General features: G+C 33.7%; 1 protein-coding gene across 50 annotated transcripts in view; it reads right to left on the reverse strand.

Annotated features, from left to right (window-relative positions):
* Positions 1-23,223, reverse strand: part of ank1b (ankyrin 1, erythrocytic b) — a 129,145-nt gene that overhangs the window by 65,655 nt on the left and 40,267 nt on the right. For 27 of the 50 annotated variants that reach the window (XR_012396740.1, XR_012396739.1, XR_012396738.1 and 24 more), the window contains exons 2-3: positions 9,918-10,016; positions 3,043-3,144 (exon numbers count right to left, since the gene is read on the reverse strand). Coding sequence is in view for 32 of the 50 variants with exons in the window: in XM_073935270.1 (XP_073791371.1) it covers positions 3,043-3,144; positions 9,918-10,016 (201 nt within the window). In the remaining 18 variants the exon portion in view is untranslated. The remainder of the gene's footprint in view (positions 1-3,042; positions 3,145-9,917; positions 10,017-23,223) is intronic. The other 23 variants (XR_012396747.1, XR_012396746.1, XR_012396744.1 and 20 more) reach the window with 1 other exon arrangement.

Consider the following 23,223-nt stretch of genomic DNA (forward strand, 5'->3'; position numbering starts at 1 on the left):
AAGACTGTGCTGGCGTGATTAATTACGGCAATTTACTGATTAGGGCATTGAACACAGCTCTGCATTGACACTGTAAACACAGCTGTAGTGTCCAAGCACAGGAACATTGGGGGGTTAATACAGACACAAAAACATACTGGAACAGACAAACAAATACATGCACAGATGCGGATGCTGATCTACAAGATGATGGATTTATAGCTCTAAATAGCAATTTCTGAATTTAGGCAGTACTATTAATGGGCTTCAAAGTGACACTGGGCTTTTAAGGCACGGGTGTGAGTCCACAGACCGCTGGCTGAACGTCTGATGTACGAAACAGACAAAACGGAAAACGCTTCAGAAGTTGTTATCTTTGAATTCTGCAGGAGTTATTTGAGATGTGTGTGGTGTGTTGTTTAAAGGGATAGTTCACCCAAAAACGAAAACTGTCTCACTATTTACTTACATTCAGTGGTTCTAAATGTTATGATCAGGGTTTCTGCAGGTTTCTTCAGGTTAAATTTAAGACTTTTTAGGACCATTATGAATAAAATTTTAGACTTATACAGGGCTAAACATTAAGGATTTTTTTTCTAATGACCGGTTACTTTTGTAAATGGTGTTTGCATTAATGGAAGATCATGTAAAGGGATGTCTTGCTTTCGTTTTCTTACTCTTCAATTTGGAGAATTTGCAGAGTTCATAGTGAAGAGTTCATCCAAAACTTAAAATTATCTCTTTATTCACTTGTTCCAATCCTGTTTGTCTTTTTTTTTAACACATAAGAAGACATTTAGAAAAAAAATGGATACCAGTAACCACTGACATCCATAGTATAAAAAAGCACTGCAGTGTTTGGGTGTTATTCTGTTTGTCTGAGGTAGTCTACCGAAATGTTGTGTTCCAGACAAAGTATGAAGCTGAACAGTCAGTTTTTGTCACGTGACTCGCGGTTTTCGACTGCGCATGCTTGCATGAAAGCAATATGTGCTCCCAATATGAGCGCACGCGCTAAAAGAAGCATCATGTGAACGACCCTATGAGCAGCTATGCTTCTCTTTACATTCAAAAGATACTGTTAGATACTGTTTAGGCCAAGTTAGGTCAATGTGTTTTTGGGTGGTGGTGTTCTCCTTGGGTATTGTCGTAGAATGCTTTCTATTCAAGTGCTTGAAAAAGTTGCTGCAGTTAAAAGCAGTCGAGTTCTTTAGAGACTGGACAAAGACTGCATTTCACAGCAGTATTTTTGTTTTTAGGCTCAATGAAATCCAAATAATGTCTGTATTTACACTTATAGAAGCAACCACTCTCGTCAGCAGCTATTTTCAAAAACTATATTTGTAATGCAATTAGCGCAATTACACTGACTTTGCGGTCCTCAAAAATGTAATTAAAATAAAGCAACGCTGTGAAACGCATTACACCCAACTCTGGTTATGACTGACTGTTGTAAAAATTCCCTCATAATATATTATTTAATGTCATCTTATTTATTTATTTAAGTTATTTAGTTATATGTTTAAAAAATAATAGAACGCACACAGTGGACTCCAGACCTGGCTTATAAACCCTTTAAGTAGACAAGTTTAGATAAAGATTTTTTCTATAGCCTAAAACAATAATTCAGTATCTAGGTTTTGGGGGGGATTTTTTACTGCTTCAATATGTATTGTGTGTTCAACATAAGAAATAAACTCAAACAGGTTTGGAACAAGTTGTGCATCAGTAAATGATGGCAGAATTTTATATTTCGGTGAACAAAATTTATATTTGATCTTTTAACATAAAAGTCGTTGTGATAAACACTCCAGAAAGCACTAATTAAGAATCAACTAAATGCTTGTTTTAACATAGTGACATAAACAGCCTAAACTCTTATAAAGATATCCGTAAGTTTAGCTTGAAACACTTTTAGTGTAGATGATATATACTGTATAAGCTATACAGGAAAGGTCAGTAAGAGAGCAAGCTGACTGTGCATCTGCATTCTACACATGTATGGATACCTATTTTAAGCACATTGCTATGGAGTTGGTTGGATATTTTGGATGGTTGCTAGGTTTTTTCCTCCTACATACTGTAAACCCAATGAATTAGTGCCCATCCACTTTTTTCAGCCACATTAGTTGCAGAAGGATTGTTTTCATTCATTCTTTATGATGCATTTTAGCCATGAACCAATTCAGCAAGCTATAAGGTGAATTAAAAAATGAAAAAGTTGGACAAAAAGACAATGATACAAGATGATCTCTTTAGTGAGGGATTTATACTGTAAAAAAATCAGTTATTCTGGTTTAGCCATTTTTTAGTTATACAAACTTTAACTTAATATGTTTAGTCAGTATTGCTATAAAAAGGCCATTATAGATTCAACTAAAAATATTTAGGCAAAAATCCTTTTTTAAAATGTAACTATAATGTCCTAAAACATTGCAAATTGCATAATTAAACCTAAAAACAAAACAAAAAACTATTCAAATTAAATGACTCAGTTAAACTACTTATTTAAAAACTATTTAAAGTATTAACACTTCTTTTTCGAAAACTTATATGAAATATTAAAGCAGACTGGTGGCATTTTCTCTTTTAGCATTTAGCAATAAAGTTTTTTGCCACAAATTCCACAAATGAATTGAAATATTATGAGTATTTGGGTTTAACAAAGCCATTTACATTTAATTAAAAACTAATTAGCAATAGGTCTTTAACCCCTTAGCCCTCTAAGACTTGGGACTGTATTTCAAAGCATACTGAACATTAATCACACATATTTAAGTCGAGTTGCATTTTCACATCTATGTTTAAATTTAGAATGACAGTTAATAGGTTAAATACAGATTACAAATGTTAAAACTAAATAAATTCATAAAGTTTATACTCCCAAACTCTACAATTATATAAATAAAACCCTTTTTCCATCACATAAATTACTTCAAAAATACTTTATAATATTTGTAGCAATCATAGTAATAATAATATCTTTAATCTTATGAAATCATGAGAATAACACTCACACACACACTGGATGCTGGTGATTGCAGGATGGATTTTATTGCTCACCTGATTGGCTATGTTGATGTCTATTCCATTCTTGATATGGTCCAGAGCCTTTTCCAGATTACCTGAGCGTGCAGCACGGAGGAAACTGGTCGTTGCGTCCGCCTGAGGGGAAGAGAGAGAAGAAAAGGACATAAATCCAAATCTGAAGGACATGGACTGTTAAATTGCAACACTTTCTTTTTTGCGCAAGGTTTTATGGATGTTTATTGCATGATAAAACATTAGTGATACAGTCTGACTTACAGCTCTAATTAAGAATTCAATCTGCGCTGTGCATGTCCACAGAAAAAAAAGAAAAGAGTTTCTGGTTTGAGCTGGTTCAAGGGTCACATACAATAACAGCAACCTATCAGTTATGCAATTACCCTATGTGAAGTCATCTAATTTGATGTTAATTACATGGCTGAGTTTGCCCCTTATACATATCAGCATTTGATTTAAAACTCCAACAAAAAAAAAGTCCAACATTTAAAAATATGATTGTTTTTCTTGTGCATTTAGTAAAGTAAGCAGTTTTTACAGTGGGTTAGTTCACAAAAATAAAAAGTTTCTCACTACATGAAAGGTCAGTAAGAGAGCAAGCTGACTGTGCATCTGCATCACTTACACACAGCTGAATACACCAGCTGTACTGAGTCTTTATTTCCCGTCACTTGTGTTTGTCTTGTTTAAGTTTTCTTGCTTTGTTTCTGATCATTGTTTTGATATATTTTGATTTTTGATTGCCGCCTTGTTTTTTTACCTTACACCTGTTTTGACTACAATTTTGGATGCCCTGTTATGTACCCGAGTTTTACTTGTTTTGACCACTTGTATGCTTGCATGAAGAATCTTCATTATAAAACACTTGGATCCTACCTTGGTTGTTTTGGCCTCGTCCCCACACGTCACAGTTGATAACTGGTAGCCAGTGACTTTCATAGTATTTTTTCTTACCATGGAAGTCAATAAATACTGATTATTATCATCATATTTCAAAATATATTCTTTTTTTTAATAATTTTAGAAAAAGTGTGACTAAATAATGACAGAATATTATTTTGGGGGGTGAACTGTAGTTAAAAGCTTGACAGCAGTGTGGAGGGGGATCTATTTCTTTGTCAAACCAATGGCAAACAGACTTAGTTTGTTTTAGAGACATGAGAAAACAGTCATTGTTTATTTTTGTAAATGTATTTGGTAAAAAAAATTTTTATGTCATATACACAGAAAATTCCAGCATCTTCACAACCATCTATCAAAATAATGTTTGCTTTAACTGTAAATTTGTGACAGAATTATAAACTGATAAACAGAACAATATTAGTGAAATTAAATAATAATGATAATAATAATAATGAAAATAATAATTTTATATATATATATATATATATATATATTTAATAATTATATATATATATATATATATATATATATATATATATATATATATATATATTAATTATATATATATATATATATATATATATATATATATATATATATATATATATATATATATATATATATATATATATATATATATATATATTAACGTAATATATTAATATAATAGTAACAGTTTTATTAAAATTATAAGTTTTATATATAAAATAATAAATGCTCTATATATTTTGTATTTAGCTGGAATAATAAGAAAAAAAGTGAGCTAAATATAAAGGAAAACAAACCAAGTTAAATAAATTATTTAAAAAAAAAACTCAAACCAAAGCAGAAAACCAATGAAAAAAAAAAAGAAGTGAAAAGACCACAATAAAAAACAATCCATTTATTCTCCAAATCACAAATTTTGGAGGAATTCTAGCTAACATTGAACAAAACAAAAATGAAACAATGTTTGTCCTGCAGGGAACAGGAATGCTAGATAATAATAATAATAATAATAATAATAATAATAATAATAATAATTATTATTATTATTATTATTATTATTATTATTATTATCATAACACTCATTTTACAGGTCCACAAAATGCCTGATAACAAGAGTAGCTGTCACAAAAAAGGATTTAATTTTCTTTTTCATAATTAACCAAACTTTTTCTTTCAAGTCTTCCTATTCCAAAAAGATAACTAAAAGAGAAGTTCAGATATTATAATTTATTTTACAGGTTTACTAAAAATAAAATATTTATTAAACTCTTAATAAATGTGATGTTCATGCTTTACTAAAACACATAAAAAAATGAAATAGTCCTCAAAAATACAATAAAAAAAGAGATTTCAGTAAAATGTAAATTGTAAAGGAGTGGAATTAAAATGAACAATACAAAAGATAAATAAAACAGATATAGCAGGGCTCTATTTATACCGTACAAAGTAAAACAAAACAGGTAAAATATTAAATCTTTTTGTGTCATGCAAGCTATGCAGAACACATACATTAATGTTCACTGTTGTTCCTTTCATCTATCATCGGTGCCTGTTTCTTTTCTTTCTCTCTTTCTCTCTCTCAGTCTGCATATCTACATACAGCGTTCCTCTTGATCTCGGCTGTTCTTTTCTCAGTGGAATAACTAAAAGCCTCAATACCTACTGTTCCCAACCTTCGCTTTGGTCTTTCTCTCTCCCTTTCGAAAAATTTCAAGCATACAACTCAACATCGCCCTGTTCAATTTGCACCTTCGACGCCCATTTCTGCTGCTCTATCTAAAAATCCATCAGTGATATTTTGTGGTTTTCCATCCAATGACTAATGCAGTTTGCTCTGATGTGTTCACAGTTCTATTGAGTCCTTAAATTGATTTGTCAGATTCTCTGCAGTCTCGAAATTTCAGATTGTCTCTGCCATGCTATTCAGTGGGAATGATTGACAGGCCGGTCGCCCATTCAGTGGGAGATGAGGACAGAATACTGAATGAGGAGAAAGAAGTCATTCTGCACCTTCATTTGCTCAGTCTTCAGGTGACGGCATAGAAAAATATCCATCAGTCATCATGACAGTGCAGTAATAGTCTGCGCGTGTGTGCCATCATCTTATACTCAAACAATTGGTCAATCACTTGAGGATCTTAATTGATTTCATTTCGGGACAGGAATCAATTTCTTCTCTACAGTCCTGTTGAAAGCCATTCGTTAGTGATCATTATTTGTAATCAACATGCAGAATAGAGGCTCACTCATTCACTGCCACAAATATGCTTATACCAATGGTCTCAAACTCGATTCCTGGAGGGCCACAGATCTGCAGAGTTTAGCTCCAACCACCTCCAACTCATACCTGCTTAATAGTCTCTACACTTTCATACTATGTAGTACGTTAAAAATGCGAGCTGAGTAGTATGTCTGCATTCATAGTATTCGAAAAACAGTAGCGATAATGGTATCTGATGAACGCTACACTATCCCATGATGCCATGAAAGAGAATTCATGAATGGAAGTAAAACGATGCAATTTACATGGGTAGGTCACATGATAATGACAAATAGCAGATGTAGTCTGTTAAAGCTCCATTCATGCTACATACATCAGATGCGTGTGCTCATGACAATCTACATAAACAATAGTAAAATAAAATAAGACAATATCAGTTTGTAACTTCAAGCCTACTTCAATAACAAGCTGTTTTTAACATCCAAAAATCAATGGAAGTGACTGTGATCGAAATTCTCAAGCCAAAAAGATTTCAATGTCTGTGCCTGGTCGTATGGGAAGAGGAAGGTCAATATAATACGTTAAAAACAGTATGCAAGCTTCGTCATATGTCTGAATTCATAGTATTAATTTGAAAAACAGTAGGCAAGAAGTAACCGGATGATCTGCTACTTCTGGAAAGATTCTGAAGTACACATTCGATAGATGCTATACTATCCCATGAGGCCACGAGAGAGAATTTATCAATGAAAATAAGGTGACGCAATTGACATGGGTGGGTCACGTAATAATGACAAATGGCAGATGTAGTCTGTACGAGCTACATTTATACTACTCACATTCATATGACCTTATTCTACAATGCAGAAGTGCGGTCGTTTTTACGATGTTTTTAGAAATTCTGATTCCGTTGACTATTGGAAGAAATGACTAGGAACGATAAATGACAGAAAACTGTCAAACTACTTGCTCTACAAACAAGTGTGTTCATGACTAAATACATAAAAAGTAGAATAATATAGTAAGGTAATATCAGCTTGCAACATCAAGCAGCATAACAAGCTGTTTTTAACATCCAAAAATCAATGAAGTGATTGAGATCGAAAGTCTCGAGCCAAAAAGATTCCAATGGCTGCACCTGCTCGTACGGGAAGTATAAGGTCAATATAGAACATACTTTTCAAGTGGTCATGTAGTGAATTCTAATTTAATTGTAGTACATACTACAGAAGTAGGCAATTTTGGACGCAAACTAGTAGTCTTGAACACCTTGATTAATGGAGTAGCTGTGTTTGATTAGGGTTGGAGCAAAACTGTGCAGAGCTGTGGTTCTCTAGGAATCACGTTTGAGACTATTGCTTATACTGATGTTTTTTCTTTGATGTTATTTGCTAATACGTTGACAGACACATACATATCATATCATCGTCAGTAGAATGCCTGTTGGTTCAATCAAAACAAACTGTTAGCAAATATGAAATTGTAATAACTGGTATAGTAAACATGCAGATGCAAAGTTACTTATCTAGATTTTTCCTATGTCATATGCTTTGTTGAAATTCTTATAAAATTACAGAATTTTCATGGAAATGCCAATTAACATTATTATATGTTTTTTTAAAAACTAGGTATAATGAGATGGCTTTATTCTCCTAAAGTTTTACCCATCAAATATTTAAAAAAGCAAATTGCTAACAGCAGATCATGAACAAGCTCAAAAACTTGAGACGAGTCATTTTGGTGTCCTCATTGATAGTCGCCTATCAGTCATTGCCTCTAGTTTCTTTCAGCTTTGTTCACTCTCCAAAATATAAATTTTCTTTGTCCTAAAAGTCTCATGAGACAGTTATCCACTAGTGTTTTAATTATTGGAATTCCTTATTTTGTGATATCCCCAAATCGCTGGTAACTCGATTTTTGATTCAAAATGATTGAGCTAAATTTCTTTAAAATGGTTAGATATGACCCCCATTTTACAAGTCCTCTACTGGCAATATTTTTTTTTGGTGTTTTAATGTCTACACAATCTTGCTTCAAAATGCCTCATTTGCTATGTCCAAATAACCCTGGTAAAAGTTTAAGATCTAGTAACTAGCAACTTATTGACAACCACTTGCTTCAGGTTGAAATGCTGTAAGGTACTAAGCCTTTTTGGTGGTAGGACATTTTAGAATAGGCACATCTGTTTTTGATTTCTCCTTGAAACTCATTTGATTTCCTTAGCCTTCAACATGTTCATTTGTTGATTTTCATTTCTGCTTTAAACAGTGTGTGACCATTTTACGTATATTGAGTAGCCTATTTTAGTTTGGATTTTATATTGGACTTATTATTTTCATCATGTAAAGCACTTTAATCCGCCTCTCGGCTGTATTGAAAGTGTTTAAAAATAAATAAAATGAAAATGGATGGTTTATACAAAAATGAAAATTAAATAACTGAAGAAACCCAGAAGTAGTTCAAAGCCCTGTTACTCACAAAAGTAAGATATTTTGAAGAAAGCTAAACACATCTAACCATTGACATTCATAATAAGAAAAACAAATAATATGGAAGTCAATAATTGCAGGTTTCCAGCTTTCTTTAAAAAATCTTCTTTTGTGTTCAACAGAAGAAGGTCAAACTAAAGAAAGTAAATTATGACAGAATTTTTATTTCTGGATGAAATATCCCTTTAAATTATTAACAATTGATGAACAATATTGCAGACATATATTATTGTACATACAGTAAATAAAGCATAAAACCAAAGAAGCTCTCACTCAGAACCATATTATTAGAAGACATTTGTTTTCTAGTTTTCCTGAATAAACGCTCCCCCCAACTAAATAAAATCAATATTATCTATTCGGCTAACATATTTGAGCTGGACATTGTCGATGAATGTTCCTCAAACATTTCAAGTTGGTCAATCTATAAATTGTGTGATGCTCAGAGTTGTTATTCGTCTTACTTATTTGACAGTTCCTGAACAACTTTGAGATGTGTTTTGGGTCATTATCCTCCTGAGAAATGAATGTCCAGTTTAAGCATAATTCTGATGGATTGACTTGTCTTTGAAGTACTGAAAAGGACACGCTGGTTGATCCTGTCATGAACTTGGCACTAAACTATCATCTGCATGAAATTGGCACGAAACCCCAGATCATGACACTGTTTTCCTCAAGCTTGATAATGTGAACAAGTTTTCAACACCTGGAGACAAATATTGAGATATCAAAGCAATTATTCAGAGAATGTTAATGTGTTAGCTAAAATTAATTGATTTGCTTTTGAATGGTGAGCATGTGCGTACATTTTCTGTATTTTATTTCTACAAGTTTTTAATAAATTTATATTGTTTCATATAATCTCATTTTTCCCTTTGTAATCTCCGTAGTACATCTGCTGATACTGTAAATGACATTCTGACAAATATCAGCAATCAGTGGCCACAGCAGGGGGTTGATCCCTGTGCAAGCTTTTATCGCCAAACCATCTGATACACATACAAACAAATACACACTAAACCAAACACACAGAATCTCACGTTAGGAATACAAAATCACACACACAAAAAGCCAATTAGAATGAGAGGAAGATGAAGAAACACTACAGGAACTAGCGGAGCTAACTAAAGCTATTAGCCACAACACGACATTCAAACACGGGAACTTGTCACTAGAGCTACACAACAACCACAAGAGTACCACACACAGAAACGTTCACGAAGCCACACCAACACACGATTGTCCAGGAAAGAGGAAAGTAAAGCACTGAGAGGCAGTACTAAGATATTTACTCTTCCATCAAAGTGCCATTTTCCACCTTGCGTCTCCGACGAACCCTCTGCACTCAAACTACTGTCCTGATGTACAAGCCAGCGCTGAACCACATGAGCCTAGAAGACACCAACACCACAAAGACAGAGCCAGTTAATACACACACACATCAGACACACATGAACACATATGGCAGGTGAAAACACCAAATCTTGCATGGTCAAGGCTGTGGAAACATATAGATTGTAAAATGCTCCATTAAAGGACTAACGTGGAACTTCACCCTGAAGAATGATCACAATCTGCTTGAAGGGTTGGTTGACACCAAATTGACAGTGCTGTCAGTATTTACTCACCCTCAAGTCATTTTAAGAACCTTTGGAACGTCTTTGGAACACAAATGAAGATATTTTGAAAGATATCTGAGAGTTTTTTTTTTTTTTTGTCCAAAGCAAACTCTGAAGCTTCAAAACATTTCATTTTTACAGAAAAAACACTTCATGCTGTACAGCTACAGATGTCACCACTTCAAAATGTTCCCTCTGCCGCCATTCTTAACGCCGCCACGGAGTTCCTACTTGCGCTAGAAGCTTTAGGCTGCTGGGTGGCACTTTAACTATTGATTTTCAGCTTTACCTTTTCACAATACTAGATAGAACAGTACAGTACAGTATGTACTTATTATGTTTATTATTATTATTATGTGATGTGTTCAATTAAAATATAATTTAGTTTGTTTGTTTTAGTTTTCTTAGTAATAAACATGCTTTATACTAAACTGCATGTTTTAGAAAAGAAACAATACATGGTGAGAAGTATAGCCCTGGGCTGCAAAAATTAACCAAATATAAGAATATAACTTCTTTAGCCTCTTTATTAAACTGCATTGGGGTGAAAGAATGTTTGGATTTCTTTGACCATCATGGCGATGGTATTACCTCAAATCTTAAACGTGCGTACATTTAAGAATTACTTTCAAATCCACATGGTTTTGGGTTTTGGGTTTTTGTCATACATGGTTTTGGGACATTTTCATGTAAACAAAATGGTGATTTTATGATCAAATGGGTTTCATGCAGTAAAAATCTTATTAAACCATATTTTATGAGGGTTTCACATGTGTGTTGAATGAATAGATGAATGGATTGGTTGATGAATGAATCAGCTGATGATGGAATGATTGATTCGTTAATTGATTGATGAATGGGCTGATAGATGAATGAATTGATGATGGAATCAATTAATAGATTGATGATAAACCAATCAATCAATCAACAAAGCTGTTTACTCCAACTTTCTGAAGAGACATGATCACTTTATATTAGGGGTGAGGGGAAAATAGCAATACATTATTGTATTGCAATCTGTGGCAATACTATATCGATACACTTTTTATCGATATATCACCAGTTTTTTTATACTATTTAATAAAATATTAAGATCTAATTAATATTACATAATTTTTCTTGACAGTCCACTAGATCAGTGTTTCTCAATCATGTTGAGACATTTTCCATGGCTGCGTTCGAAATCGCTTACTACTCAGTAGGCACTGCGTTTGAATTTAAATATACTACTCGGCTGTTAGAAAAGTATGTTCTAAAGAATATGAATGTGAGTAGTATGAGTGGTACTCGGATGTTCTAGATCCACCTTTTTGTCATGATCCTGTGACCTACCCACATCAGTTGCGTCGCTTTACACCCATTCATAAATTCTCTCACGGTTCATCATGGGATAGCGTAGCGCCCATCCAAAGCGCACTTCAGAATCTAGCTGGAAGTAGTAAGCCATTCGGGTATTTCTCACATACTGTTTTTCGAATTCTTTGAATTCAGACTCGTATCCTGTTTTTAGCATACTATTATAGTATGATAGTATGCGATTTCGGATGCAGCTCATGTCTTCTTAACCAAACACACCTGATTCAGATCATCAGTAGAGACTGTTGTTTAGATAAAAGTGCCAATGTTTTCCTTTAAGGACATTATATGATGCCGGTACAGAATATCGTAATATATTTAAAATGACAAAAAAATTGATGCAAGTACAGTATCCTGATAATAATGTATCGCTGTGATTTCTTAAGACTTGACTGTTTTTTGCAGAAATGCAAATGTACTTATCAACATGTAAAAATGAACCTGTTTGTTCACATGTACTGACATGATTCACATGAATTAAACTAATTTATTTTAGAGTCCTAACTTATTTTATGTTACAGTCCTATTTGTATATACTGTATTATGTACTGATATTAATTTTGCAACCAATTTATGTACCTTTTAAAAGCCAGTTTAAGTACACTGCAACATCATAAGTAAACATACTGTAAAATAAAATGCAATCAACATATCATCCATGAACGGCACTTTCTGAAGGGGACACCAGTTGTAGGTGTATTCCAAACACAAGTGAACATCTGACTCTCTTCACAAAGGGCCTTTCCTGAAATCTGTGAAGTGTACAGTTGAAGTCAGAACTATTAGCCCCCCTGAATTATTAGACCGCTTGTTTATTTTTTCCGCAATTTCTGTTTAATGGAGAGAAGATTTTTTTCAACACATTTCTAAACATAATAGTTTTAATAACTCATTTCTAATAACTGATTTATTTTATCTTTGCCATGATGACAGTAAATAATATCTCACTAGATATTTTTCAAAACACTTCTATACAGCTTAAAGTGACATTTAAAGGCTTAACTAGGCTAATTAGTTTAACTAGGCAGGTTAGGGTAATTCGGCAAGTTATTGTATAACGATGGTTTGTTCTGTAGATTATCGAAAAAAATATAGCTTAAAGGGGATAATAATTTTGACCTTAAAATAGATTTGAAAAATTGAAAAACTGCTTTTATTCTAGCCAAAATAAAGCAAATAAGATTTTCTCCGGAAGAAAAAATATTATCAGACACACTGTGAAAATTTTCTTGCTCTGTTAAACATCATTTGGAAAATATTTTAAAAAGAAGAAAAAAATTTGAAGGGGGCTTATAATTTTGATTTCAACTGTATATGTCATCGTCAATTTTGTTGTAATATATTTCACACATTTCATCATGCATTTCATATGAAGTTCACATAATCTTCAAATGTAGTAAATGTGTTTAATAGTAGATAGATACATTAGTCAACCATACAGGCTTCAAAGAAACCCTGTTCCTTCAGAAGACTTGGATTAAACCACTCAACTTATGTTGATACATTTTAATGTGGATTTTATTCGAAATATCTTCGACTGCATTTTGAAGATGAACAAATATGGGTTTGGATCGACATGAGGGGTGAGTAAATGATGATTGAATCTTTATTTTGCAGTGAACTAACCCTTTAAATGCTTTCAGTCATTTTGAATGTAACAAAAATTAAGCTAACAAAACAGCACTATTACATTTGCAAATCAAATACAAGAGGGAGAATTACACAACAACGTCACATTTTTATTTCAATCTTGAGAGGGTGAATGCAGAAACCCAGTCGCATTAAAGGGATTCCAGCTTTGGGTGCACTCCAAGACTGGTTGCTAAGCAGTTGCTAAGAGAGCGATGACATCATTTTCAACATTCACAGAAGCCTGTGAGTGTGGCATCTATTGATGCGGGTACCACGCTGACTCCCAGCACATGAAGATGCGGAGAGCAAAACAAATTCTGTGACCTAAATTGTTTTGGATTTCTGTTCACATAAACCCACATAATATGAGTGACATATTGCTATTTATTGCATGCAGTGAATATCCAATAAAAAGCAAATATATTATGCCTGGTGGTTATCTTTCAGCACAGCACAGTTTATGTGACAAAATAATATGTATTTTACTGCAACACACTGAAATAATCATAATCCTACACTTAAGTAGATGTTATACTGTGTATTAGGAATGCAACAAGTTAGCCCACGGTTCAATACATACCTCGGTTTTTTAACAGTTCGGTTCGGTTCTCATGGCTTGACGTGTGTTTTTTTATTTTTTATTCTATAGGCAATAGGAACAGTAAGAGGTTAGGGAGAAAAAAATAAAAACGGTTTATTGCAATATTCATTTTGTTTTACTCAAAAGTCAACAAAAGTGCACTTGTTCCTAGTGTATTGTATAAAAAAATTAACAGAGAAATCTCACAGCAGCTGGTAGCCGATGTACAAACTGGGGAACACATAAAATCCAACCCTTTGAAAATAAACATACTTGTGAAGTTAATAAAGATAAATTGGCCATTTCATATAAACATATTTGTACTTAAGTAAACATAAATAAACCATCCTAATTATCTTGGTGCTAAAAAAAATGCGAGACTGTATTCTGTAACTCTGTTTTTTCTTTTATTAGCATTATACTTACCGGCAAAACCAAAATGTCCTCACACCGCAGATTTGAAAGACGTCGGCGCTTCCATGTACTGTTGCCTCACTTCACCGCCGCTCGCAATGTTAAAGTGTGGAATGACGGTCAAGCGCCCCCAACTTTGGAGCATAGTGATTGGATATTTATTCGCGGGGAGGAGTTTCCTCATCTTATCTTATGGAGTTACAGGCACACAGTCAATTCAGGGAGATTTGAAAAGCGCATTAATTATTTAAATGCAAAACCCAGAAAACTGCAATTCACAAGCGCCTATTGAACCGTGGAGGTCGTACCGTACAGTTCAATATTATATTGAGAACCGTGGCATCCCTACTGTGTATAAAATTTTAAGATTTTCAATTTTACCAGTTTTTTTTACTAAATAAATGCTGTTTATTCAATGTATATCTAAATCCTGTTGCAGAGAGCTAACTCCTGGCTAAATACACAACACATGTCACTCGAGTAGTTCTGAATGGGGAAAAGTGTAATGGTCAATATGAGGAATGAAGCCCCGCCTTCTACTGATAATTCTCCCGGGGAGGGGTTCGGACCACATGTGTTTACAATTGTCTGAAGAATTTGCATGAACATTTGTTGTTTAAACATTAAGAAACAAAACTAAAGTGAGAGTTGTTGTTTAATTTTATTGCTAATTCCTAAAATGAATTATGAACTTTAATCTTAAGCTTGGCAAACAGTTTTGGAGAATTTAATGTTGTCCCACTCAAAAAGAATACCAAGAGCAAAAGCTCGAGAGGTGTTTCGAAAATGTCCGAAGAGGCAAATGACTTGCCTTAAAGGATACAATAACAAGATACAACGAAACAGTAGCAGCCACTGAGCGCTAATAGATTTTCTCCAGTACATAGATCAGTGGCTGCTACGGTTTCAAAGTTTCCAAAGTGAATACAGATACTGAAGAGTTTTTCAAAGTGTATACAGATACTGGAGAGCTTCATGATATAACTCAACAATCTATTCTCATCATTTGTGTTAAGTTATATCAACATCTCTACAGGTTTCAAGAAAAAAAACATTCAATGAACAACTGCTAAATCATTTAGAACATTATAAAAGCCCAGATAACGTTAATCATTCACTATTAATGTTACCTAAGAAACCCTTGATCATACTGTAACTTTAATGGGGAAACCTTGCCAGAACTCTGTGATAATGTTAATGTTCACTGAAATGTACTGTACTGACGTTTTCAGATATCAGTAATCACTTAAAGCAATTAGGCACTAGATCTCATTCAAAGCTCCAAAGGGGAAATCCAGACTGTTTATGACTCAAACCCAGACGCGAGTATATCGAGCACACCGGGGGAATTAAGTTCCTCTCGGCAACTGTCAGCATAACATCACATTTCTCATCTACGTCAAGTGCAAGAGCAGACTATTAATTAATTTAGCATAATCCCTCATGTATCATGAGCGCAGATACAGATTAACGTGCAGTTCGCGATATTAAGTAATGACATCACCATCCTCCAACCGGTGTAATTATGAGGGATATATAACCGGTGAATCGAAAAGGGTCACTCTTCTACAACTTGTCTGACTCCTCACACACCTTTACATTCTCGCACGCTCGCTAAAAATAGTGACAAAGACGTCATTTGGAGCTCGACACCAGTAGGCCAAGAATGATGAATCGCAGTAATGAACCCTCCAGGGTTTGCTTTGAGACCCACTTCTGGAGAAAGAGAAACCTACATAGTGGCGATAGAGTAGCCAGTTATAACACACACACAAGCGACTGTGCCAGAATTCACACACACTGAAATCAACACACAGAGAATGTTAGGAGTTTAATATCTTTTCTCCTTCTTTTTGGACTGAATGGTCACTGGATGGTGCAGTATAGCCACTGGATCCATGCAATGACAGGAAGCAGAAACACAAAGCCTAGTAAAACAATCCCTAGAAGGTCACAGTGTTCTGCGGGATCTATAAATAAAGATCTATAATTACTGCACACTATTATTATCGGCTGGCATGACAGTGCTATAAAGTCCATAACAGAACCAAGAAAAGAATATTCTAATTAAATGCTTGGGATTACAGCATCTCATGCTTTTAAAGCTGTTCGTATCTTGCCGTTTACACATAGATGAACATTTTGTCATCTTTTACTTGCACTGTCAAAACATAGCCATGATTATACTGTAAAAATGCTACAGTAGAAATGTGCTATGATATTATATGGTGAATAACCATAAACAAACGTTCCCAGAATTCCCTGCATGAGATTTACTTTCATTGTTGACATTACTATGGCTCTTCTTATTTGTTTATTTTTAATCTTCTAATGTAGATAAATATTGTTTGTTTGTTTGTACATTACTTTAGTGTCGTGTATTACCATGATGAAGTTTCCTTGTTGTGTGAATGACACTGACAGGGTTTCTGTTGGTTTCAAAGTCAAATTTAAGACTTTTTAAGACCATGAAGAATCAAATTTCAGACTTATATGTAGGATTAAACACAAAATTTTTTAATGAAGGAAAAAAAATTGTACTTGCCCTATCTAATATGATTTGCCTATAATTCAAATTAATTATTTCTAAGTCACAATGTGTCAAAAGAAGCAGACCCTAGTAATATACAAACAGCTGAAGTCAGAATTATTAAACCCCCTGAATTAGTAGCCCCCCTGTGTATTTTCCCCAATTTTTTTCAACACATTTCTAAACATAATAGTTTTAATAACTCATTTCTAATAACTGATTTATTTTTTCTTTGTCATGATGACAGTAAATAACATTTGACTAGATATTTTTCAAGACACTTCTATACAGTTTACAGTGACATTTAAAGACTTAACTAGGTTAATTTGGTTAATGATGGTTTGTTCTGTAGATATATTTATATATATATAGATATATAGATATATAGATAGATAGATAGATAGATAGATAGATAGATAGATAGATAGATAGATAGATAGATAGATAGATAGATAGATAGATACTGTAGATAGATAGATAGATAGATAGATAGATAGATAGATAGATAGATAGATAGATAGATAGATAGATAGATAGATAGATAGATAGATAGATAGATAGATAGATAGATAGATAGATAGATTTTTTTTAATTAAAAACTGAAATAAAACAAATAAGACTTTCTTCAGAAGAAAAATTATTATCAGACATCCTGTGAAAAATTTCCTTGCTCTTTTAAACATCATTTGGTAAATATTTAAAAAATAAAAAAATAGGGGGGCTAATAATTCTGTCTCCAACTGCATATAGTTTATTTAATGGCATCAACAGTTCTTTAAAAAACTAAATGTATGCACAACCGACAGTTTTAAAAGTTTTATTTAGATGTATTTCTGGTGATTTGATGTGTGTTGGATCGACTGGGTAGCTTTAAATAAACAAAGAAGAATGAAGACCCATTTAAAATGATTTAAGACCTACAAGACAGTATTTCAGTCAATTTGAGACTTACTAAGGCTAAATGTTTTGTTTTTTAAATGTAAGACATTTTAAGGCTTTTTAAGACCCTGTGGATACCCTGGACTGAGCACCTTTTACATATATTTTCTGCTTGTAGAAAAGCAGTATTATAAAGGTCCAGTGTAGACCTTAATACACTTTAAAAATAGCTTTGTTTACTTGTTCAAACTGCTTATTCAAAACAAGCTGAAACAACACAATTTCTGAGAATTTTTGGGACAACTTAATTTTGTTATGTTTAATCCACTTAAATTTGTTATGTTAACTTAATCGATTTGTGTTAGGATAACATGAATTGATTGTGTGGAACCCTGCATTTTTACACTGTAGTTTAAAACATTGGTGTATTAACTTTGCATAAATTTGTGAAATACAATAGTTTACTGTAAATATAGAAATGTTCTCTACCATAATTTTACTATAAAACTCATGGTAAAAACTGGCAACTGGTTATGTCACAATCACCAGCGATCCAGGCCTGTAGATCCCTGGAAGTCATTCACTTTTACTTGGACTACAATCCTGTCATGCATCTCACACACACCTGTTCTGGTGATGAGACACACACAAAGACACAGAGCTAATCATTGATTCATTACCTGGACTATAAAGAAACCTCTCATTTGCACACACATTGCTGAGTCTTGTTCACTGTTTGTAGCATAAGCACTTTTCCATCTAGTCATTTCGTGTTTGATCTTTGTCTGGTTTATCAGTTTTTGATTCTTTGGCACCTTTACCGAACACTTGCCTGTTTTTTTCTACGATATTGGTTAACTTGTTTGCTACTGTTTGCTCCTGTGTTAGACCATTGCCTGCATGACTATTCTTAGTTAATAAAACCTGCATGTGAATCCTCAACTCTGTTGTCCGTGGCAGGTTGCTAGAATGGTACTCTGAATTTTGAAAGGCTTCAACCATATTTATATAAAATTCTGGCAACAACAGCTGTCAGTTTTTTACTGTAATTTTTTTTTTTTTTACAGCGTACCCTCATCATTTAAAGGTGACTTATTTTCTTCTGCGAACACGATGTGAGAAATGAGTAAATACTACTTAATATTAATGAAATGTTAAACATAAATCAAAATTATATAAGCTATATGAAGATTAAAAATTACAGAAAATAAATATAATATTAGATTACAAATTCATATTTTTAAAAATATAAATATAATATAAGCTAAATTATCTGGCCTTTCTTTTTTAAGAAAGGCCAGATGAACTACGGCTATCACACAGAGAAATAAAAAAAAAAGTGCAATAATCAAATAGACATGTAAACAATGATTAATGTTAAAATAAAAGTGTACAATGCCACATCAATTTTTGTAGTCGTATCAAGAAATGTAATTGATTTTGGTCAAATGACTTCTACTATGTCAGTATTGTGACAATCATGCATTCAACAATACACTGTAGAAATTAACAATGGCATGTTAATGATTTATCACTTTTATCTTTCTGTGCTTCTTGCTTTCCATATACAGCGATTTCTCTGAAAACACTGGCAGGCGAACAGATCTGGCTGTGACCCAGAGAATGCAAAAATCAATAAACAGACTAAAGGCTACACTTAAGTGGGAGTTCAAACATTGACAGTCAGTCTTCATAATTGTGTATATGCTTGTTTTCTTGGAACTCTTGTGTTGTCTCAGCATCTTGTATAACTGCTGCATCAAGAGCTGCTTTCAAGTCTTTAAAACACAACAATCATCTGTGGATTCACTCCTGAATTATTGAAGAATCGCAAAGTGTGAAGCATATTGTATAATGAAAAATAAATAAATAAATCAGTCAGCCAACCAAAAAAAGAATTAATTTAATTGGACATTCATGTACTGTATATATTGTTACTTTTTTACGCAGAATGTAAAGAAATTAAACACATTTATGAGGTTTATAAAACAGAAGCTAATGATAACTGGCATCAGTATGAGCAACTTCCTGTTTTCTTTCACCCTGGTGCTAAAACGAAACCACTGAAATTTTGATGTGTGCGTCAGGCTGCTGCGTCTGCAATCCGTTAGAGACAAAACAGACTTTATCACAGATTATCATAGTCTTGGTCTCTTCTTAATTGACTGAAAAAAAAAACAAAAGAACAAACAAAACAAGAAAACACAGACAGAAAGATGGACACAGATCCCCACTGCAGGTCATGACTGCACTATTGCTCATGTTGAAAGATGATCTGCATGTATATAGTGAAAGCAAACACATGCACATTATAGCAAGATTATTGCCTGATCATATTGATTTGAAAGTCCACATTATGCCGTGTGGTTATTAAAGTTATAAATAAATATGGATGGATGGAAGGGTGGGTAGATGGAAGGGCAGACGGAGGGACAGACGGATTGAACTTGATTAATTTATTCGCTTAATCACAAACACGATTTGAAATGTATTTGCTAATCACAGAGAAATAGATAGATAGACTGATGACGGATGGATGGATGGAAGAGTGGACAGACAAACAGATGGATGGATAGATGGATGGATGGGTAGATGGATGGATAGATGGGTGATTGATGGAAATTGATTTATTTATTCAATTAATCACAACACGATTTAAAATGTTGCTTTTGCTAATTGCAGATTGGTAGATAGACAGATAGATAGATGATAAATAGATGGATGGATGGAGGGATAAATGGAGGGGTGGATGGATAGATGGATGGGTAGATAAATGGATGGATGGATGGATGGAAATTGATTAATTTCTTTTATTAACCACAAACACGATTTGAACCATTGCATTTGCTAATCGCAGATAGATAGATAGATAGATAGATAGATAGATAGACAGACAGACAGACAGACAGACAGACAGACAGACAGACAGACAGACAGACAGACAGACAGACGGACAGACAGACTGATGGACAGAAGGGTGGGTGGGTGGATGAAAAGTATTCATTTTTTTGATTAATCACAAACACTATGTGAAACACTATGTGATGGATGGATGGATGGATGGATGGATGGATGGATGGATGGATGGATGGATGAAAATGGATTAATTTCTTTGATTAATCACAAACATGATTAGAAAATTTGCATTTGCTAATCGCAGATTGACATATACAGAGAATAAATTACATTTTAGTACATTTGTAATCGCTTAACAGATATATTTATATAATATATTTCCACAAACAAATCTTCAATGCCTGATTTTAAACATAACCCAAAAATTTAAATGGATTTAACAAGAAACAAATAAGTTGTCCCTAAAAAACCCACAAGAATTGTTATTTCAACACATTTTAAACAAGTAGTGTGAACAAACAGCAAACATAGTTTTTTGTAGAGTAGATCGATAACAATTTATGTTTACACAATTGTGCCAACAACATTATAGGACAATAACATCCAATACAATCTATATAATAATAAATATTAAATGTTATTTACCAACTATATATTTCTCTTTTGAGTGCTAACTTTGGTAAATGCAGGAAATACATTGAACTCAAAATGTAGAATTAGCAACATTAAAATAATGCAGCATTACAGTATCGCCATTAGCTTGTTGACATTTGGATGCTCGTTTAATAAAAATAATAACTGTCTATTTATGGCTGCCAAGCAAATCCAGTCACAACAGAGAAACGTAAACATCAATTAAATAATACGAAAAACGAAATCAAGCAGCTGCGTTCAGCTCCCATCCCTCCACTCAATAGCTCACTCCTCCTCCCTCCTGTTCATTTCTGTCTTCATCTACTCTGAGCGCATGCACTTCCTCTCCATGCATCTCCATTTCACTCTCTCTTTCTCTCCTGCAGATCTCCTCAGTCACATCACAGTGCAGTGCAGCGCCTCCTCTTCAATATTCATGAGGACTGCAGAAGGCCCGACTGCAAAGCATGCTGGGTAAAGCACCTCAAAATCTCCTTATTACATCATATGCTGACGTCCACCTCTGTTCAACTCTCATTACAAATTCTGGTTTAGGTATTATGCATATGGTTCTGGTATTCCTGTGTGTGTATTGGATTGCACAGTGTCTATAAAGCTAAAAAAATAATAATAATTGTTTATTATAGTTTTTTCTTTTTTGGTGTGTGCCCTTTTAATGCAAACTAGCTACTGCTTACCAGAAAAGGGTGGAGTCTTTGCATTAGAGATATTCTAATTCATTTTCATTAGAGATATACAAATGTTCTAAATTGAATCACAATTGTGATTTGATACATTTCGATTAGCTAATCGCAAAAGCAACCATATAAATATATAAACATATTTACGCTCCAACGTAATGCATGACTGTCCACTTTGTATGGGAGGCTTATAATTATTCACCAATAGGGTGAGCACACATTCATTCTCCCCAATCAGCAATTGTCCAAACTTGCCATGCATGACACCTACAATAAACAAACAAGAGAGAGCGCAGGAGAGTGATGGCATCTTCAGAGGCAGATTTTATTCTCAGATAAGTTAAGACAAAAACTTGAGAATAAGTTCTTTGATGACACAAAAAATTTACTACCCAAAACAACTAAACAGTGTCTATGTCGTACTTGTGATGAAGAGTGCTCGGGTTCGAGTTCGGTGAAGCACACAACCAGAAAAGACATCAAACCATTCTAATATCTAGTAAGACCATGGGCCCTATCATTCACTTGGCGCAATAGGGCGCAAGACGTGCATGGCGCGATTTGTTGCTAATTTCATGCCAGCGAAACCCTAATTTTTAAGTTTTGCGCCATGTTGTTTAAATAGCAAATCAATTTGCACAAGTTTTGTGGACTCATGGGTGTTCCATTGGGTTGTCTAAAAAGGAGGTGTGTTAGGGCGCATTGTTGGCGTGTTGCTATTTTGTGGAACTGAAAAAGACTGCGCAATTGACCAGCTGAAAGCAGGTCTAAAGTCCAGCGCAGATAACGTTAGTTATGCGCTTATGCACATTGCATAATACATACAGAACACACAAATATCTTTACATGAATATGAAAAAAAAAACATTTAAATTAATTAAAATATTACAAAAACTATTGTTTTCCATATAAATAAATAAAAAAAAGTGCCTTCATGCCTTCTTCATCTCGGGGGCTTTTTTCAGTTTATTCATGACCATTTGCATTTATATAATGTTATTATTATTAGCAGTATTATTTATTATATGCATATTTATATTTGTTTGAATAAAAATAAGGTTAGATATGGCCACCTGCCAGGTTTTGGAGATCTATGCATCACCATATGGGGCATAAGAATAGGATGTGTGTTTGGATATAACAGTTTTTTGACCACACTTCGTTATTATTGTTCATTCATTCATTTGCTGGAAATTAGAACTGAATTTAAAAATTATTTTTAAACAAATCTTTGCGCTAAACGAATGAAATTAAATATGTGGGCTAATAGATGACTTAAGTGGAGTGTGTACAACACCATTTCCTTATCCACGGAAGTAATGAAGTAAAGAGTAAAAGTAAAAATAAAAAGAAAGTAAAGAGGCCGAATGAAGGAGACTCATTCTTTATCCTCGCGCT

This window comes from Danio rerio, chromosome 21 (genome assembly GCF_049306965.1).
Source record: "Danio rerio strain Tuebingen ecotype United States chromosome 21, GRCz12tu, whole genome shotgun sequence".
Classification (NCBI taxonomy): Eukaryota; Metazoa; Chordata; class Actinopteri; order Cypriniformes; family Danionidae; genus Danio; species Danio rerio.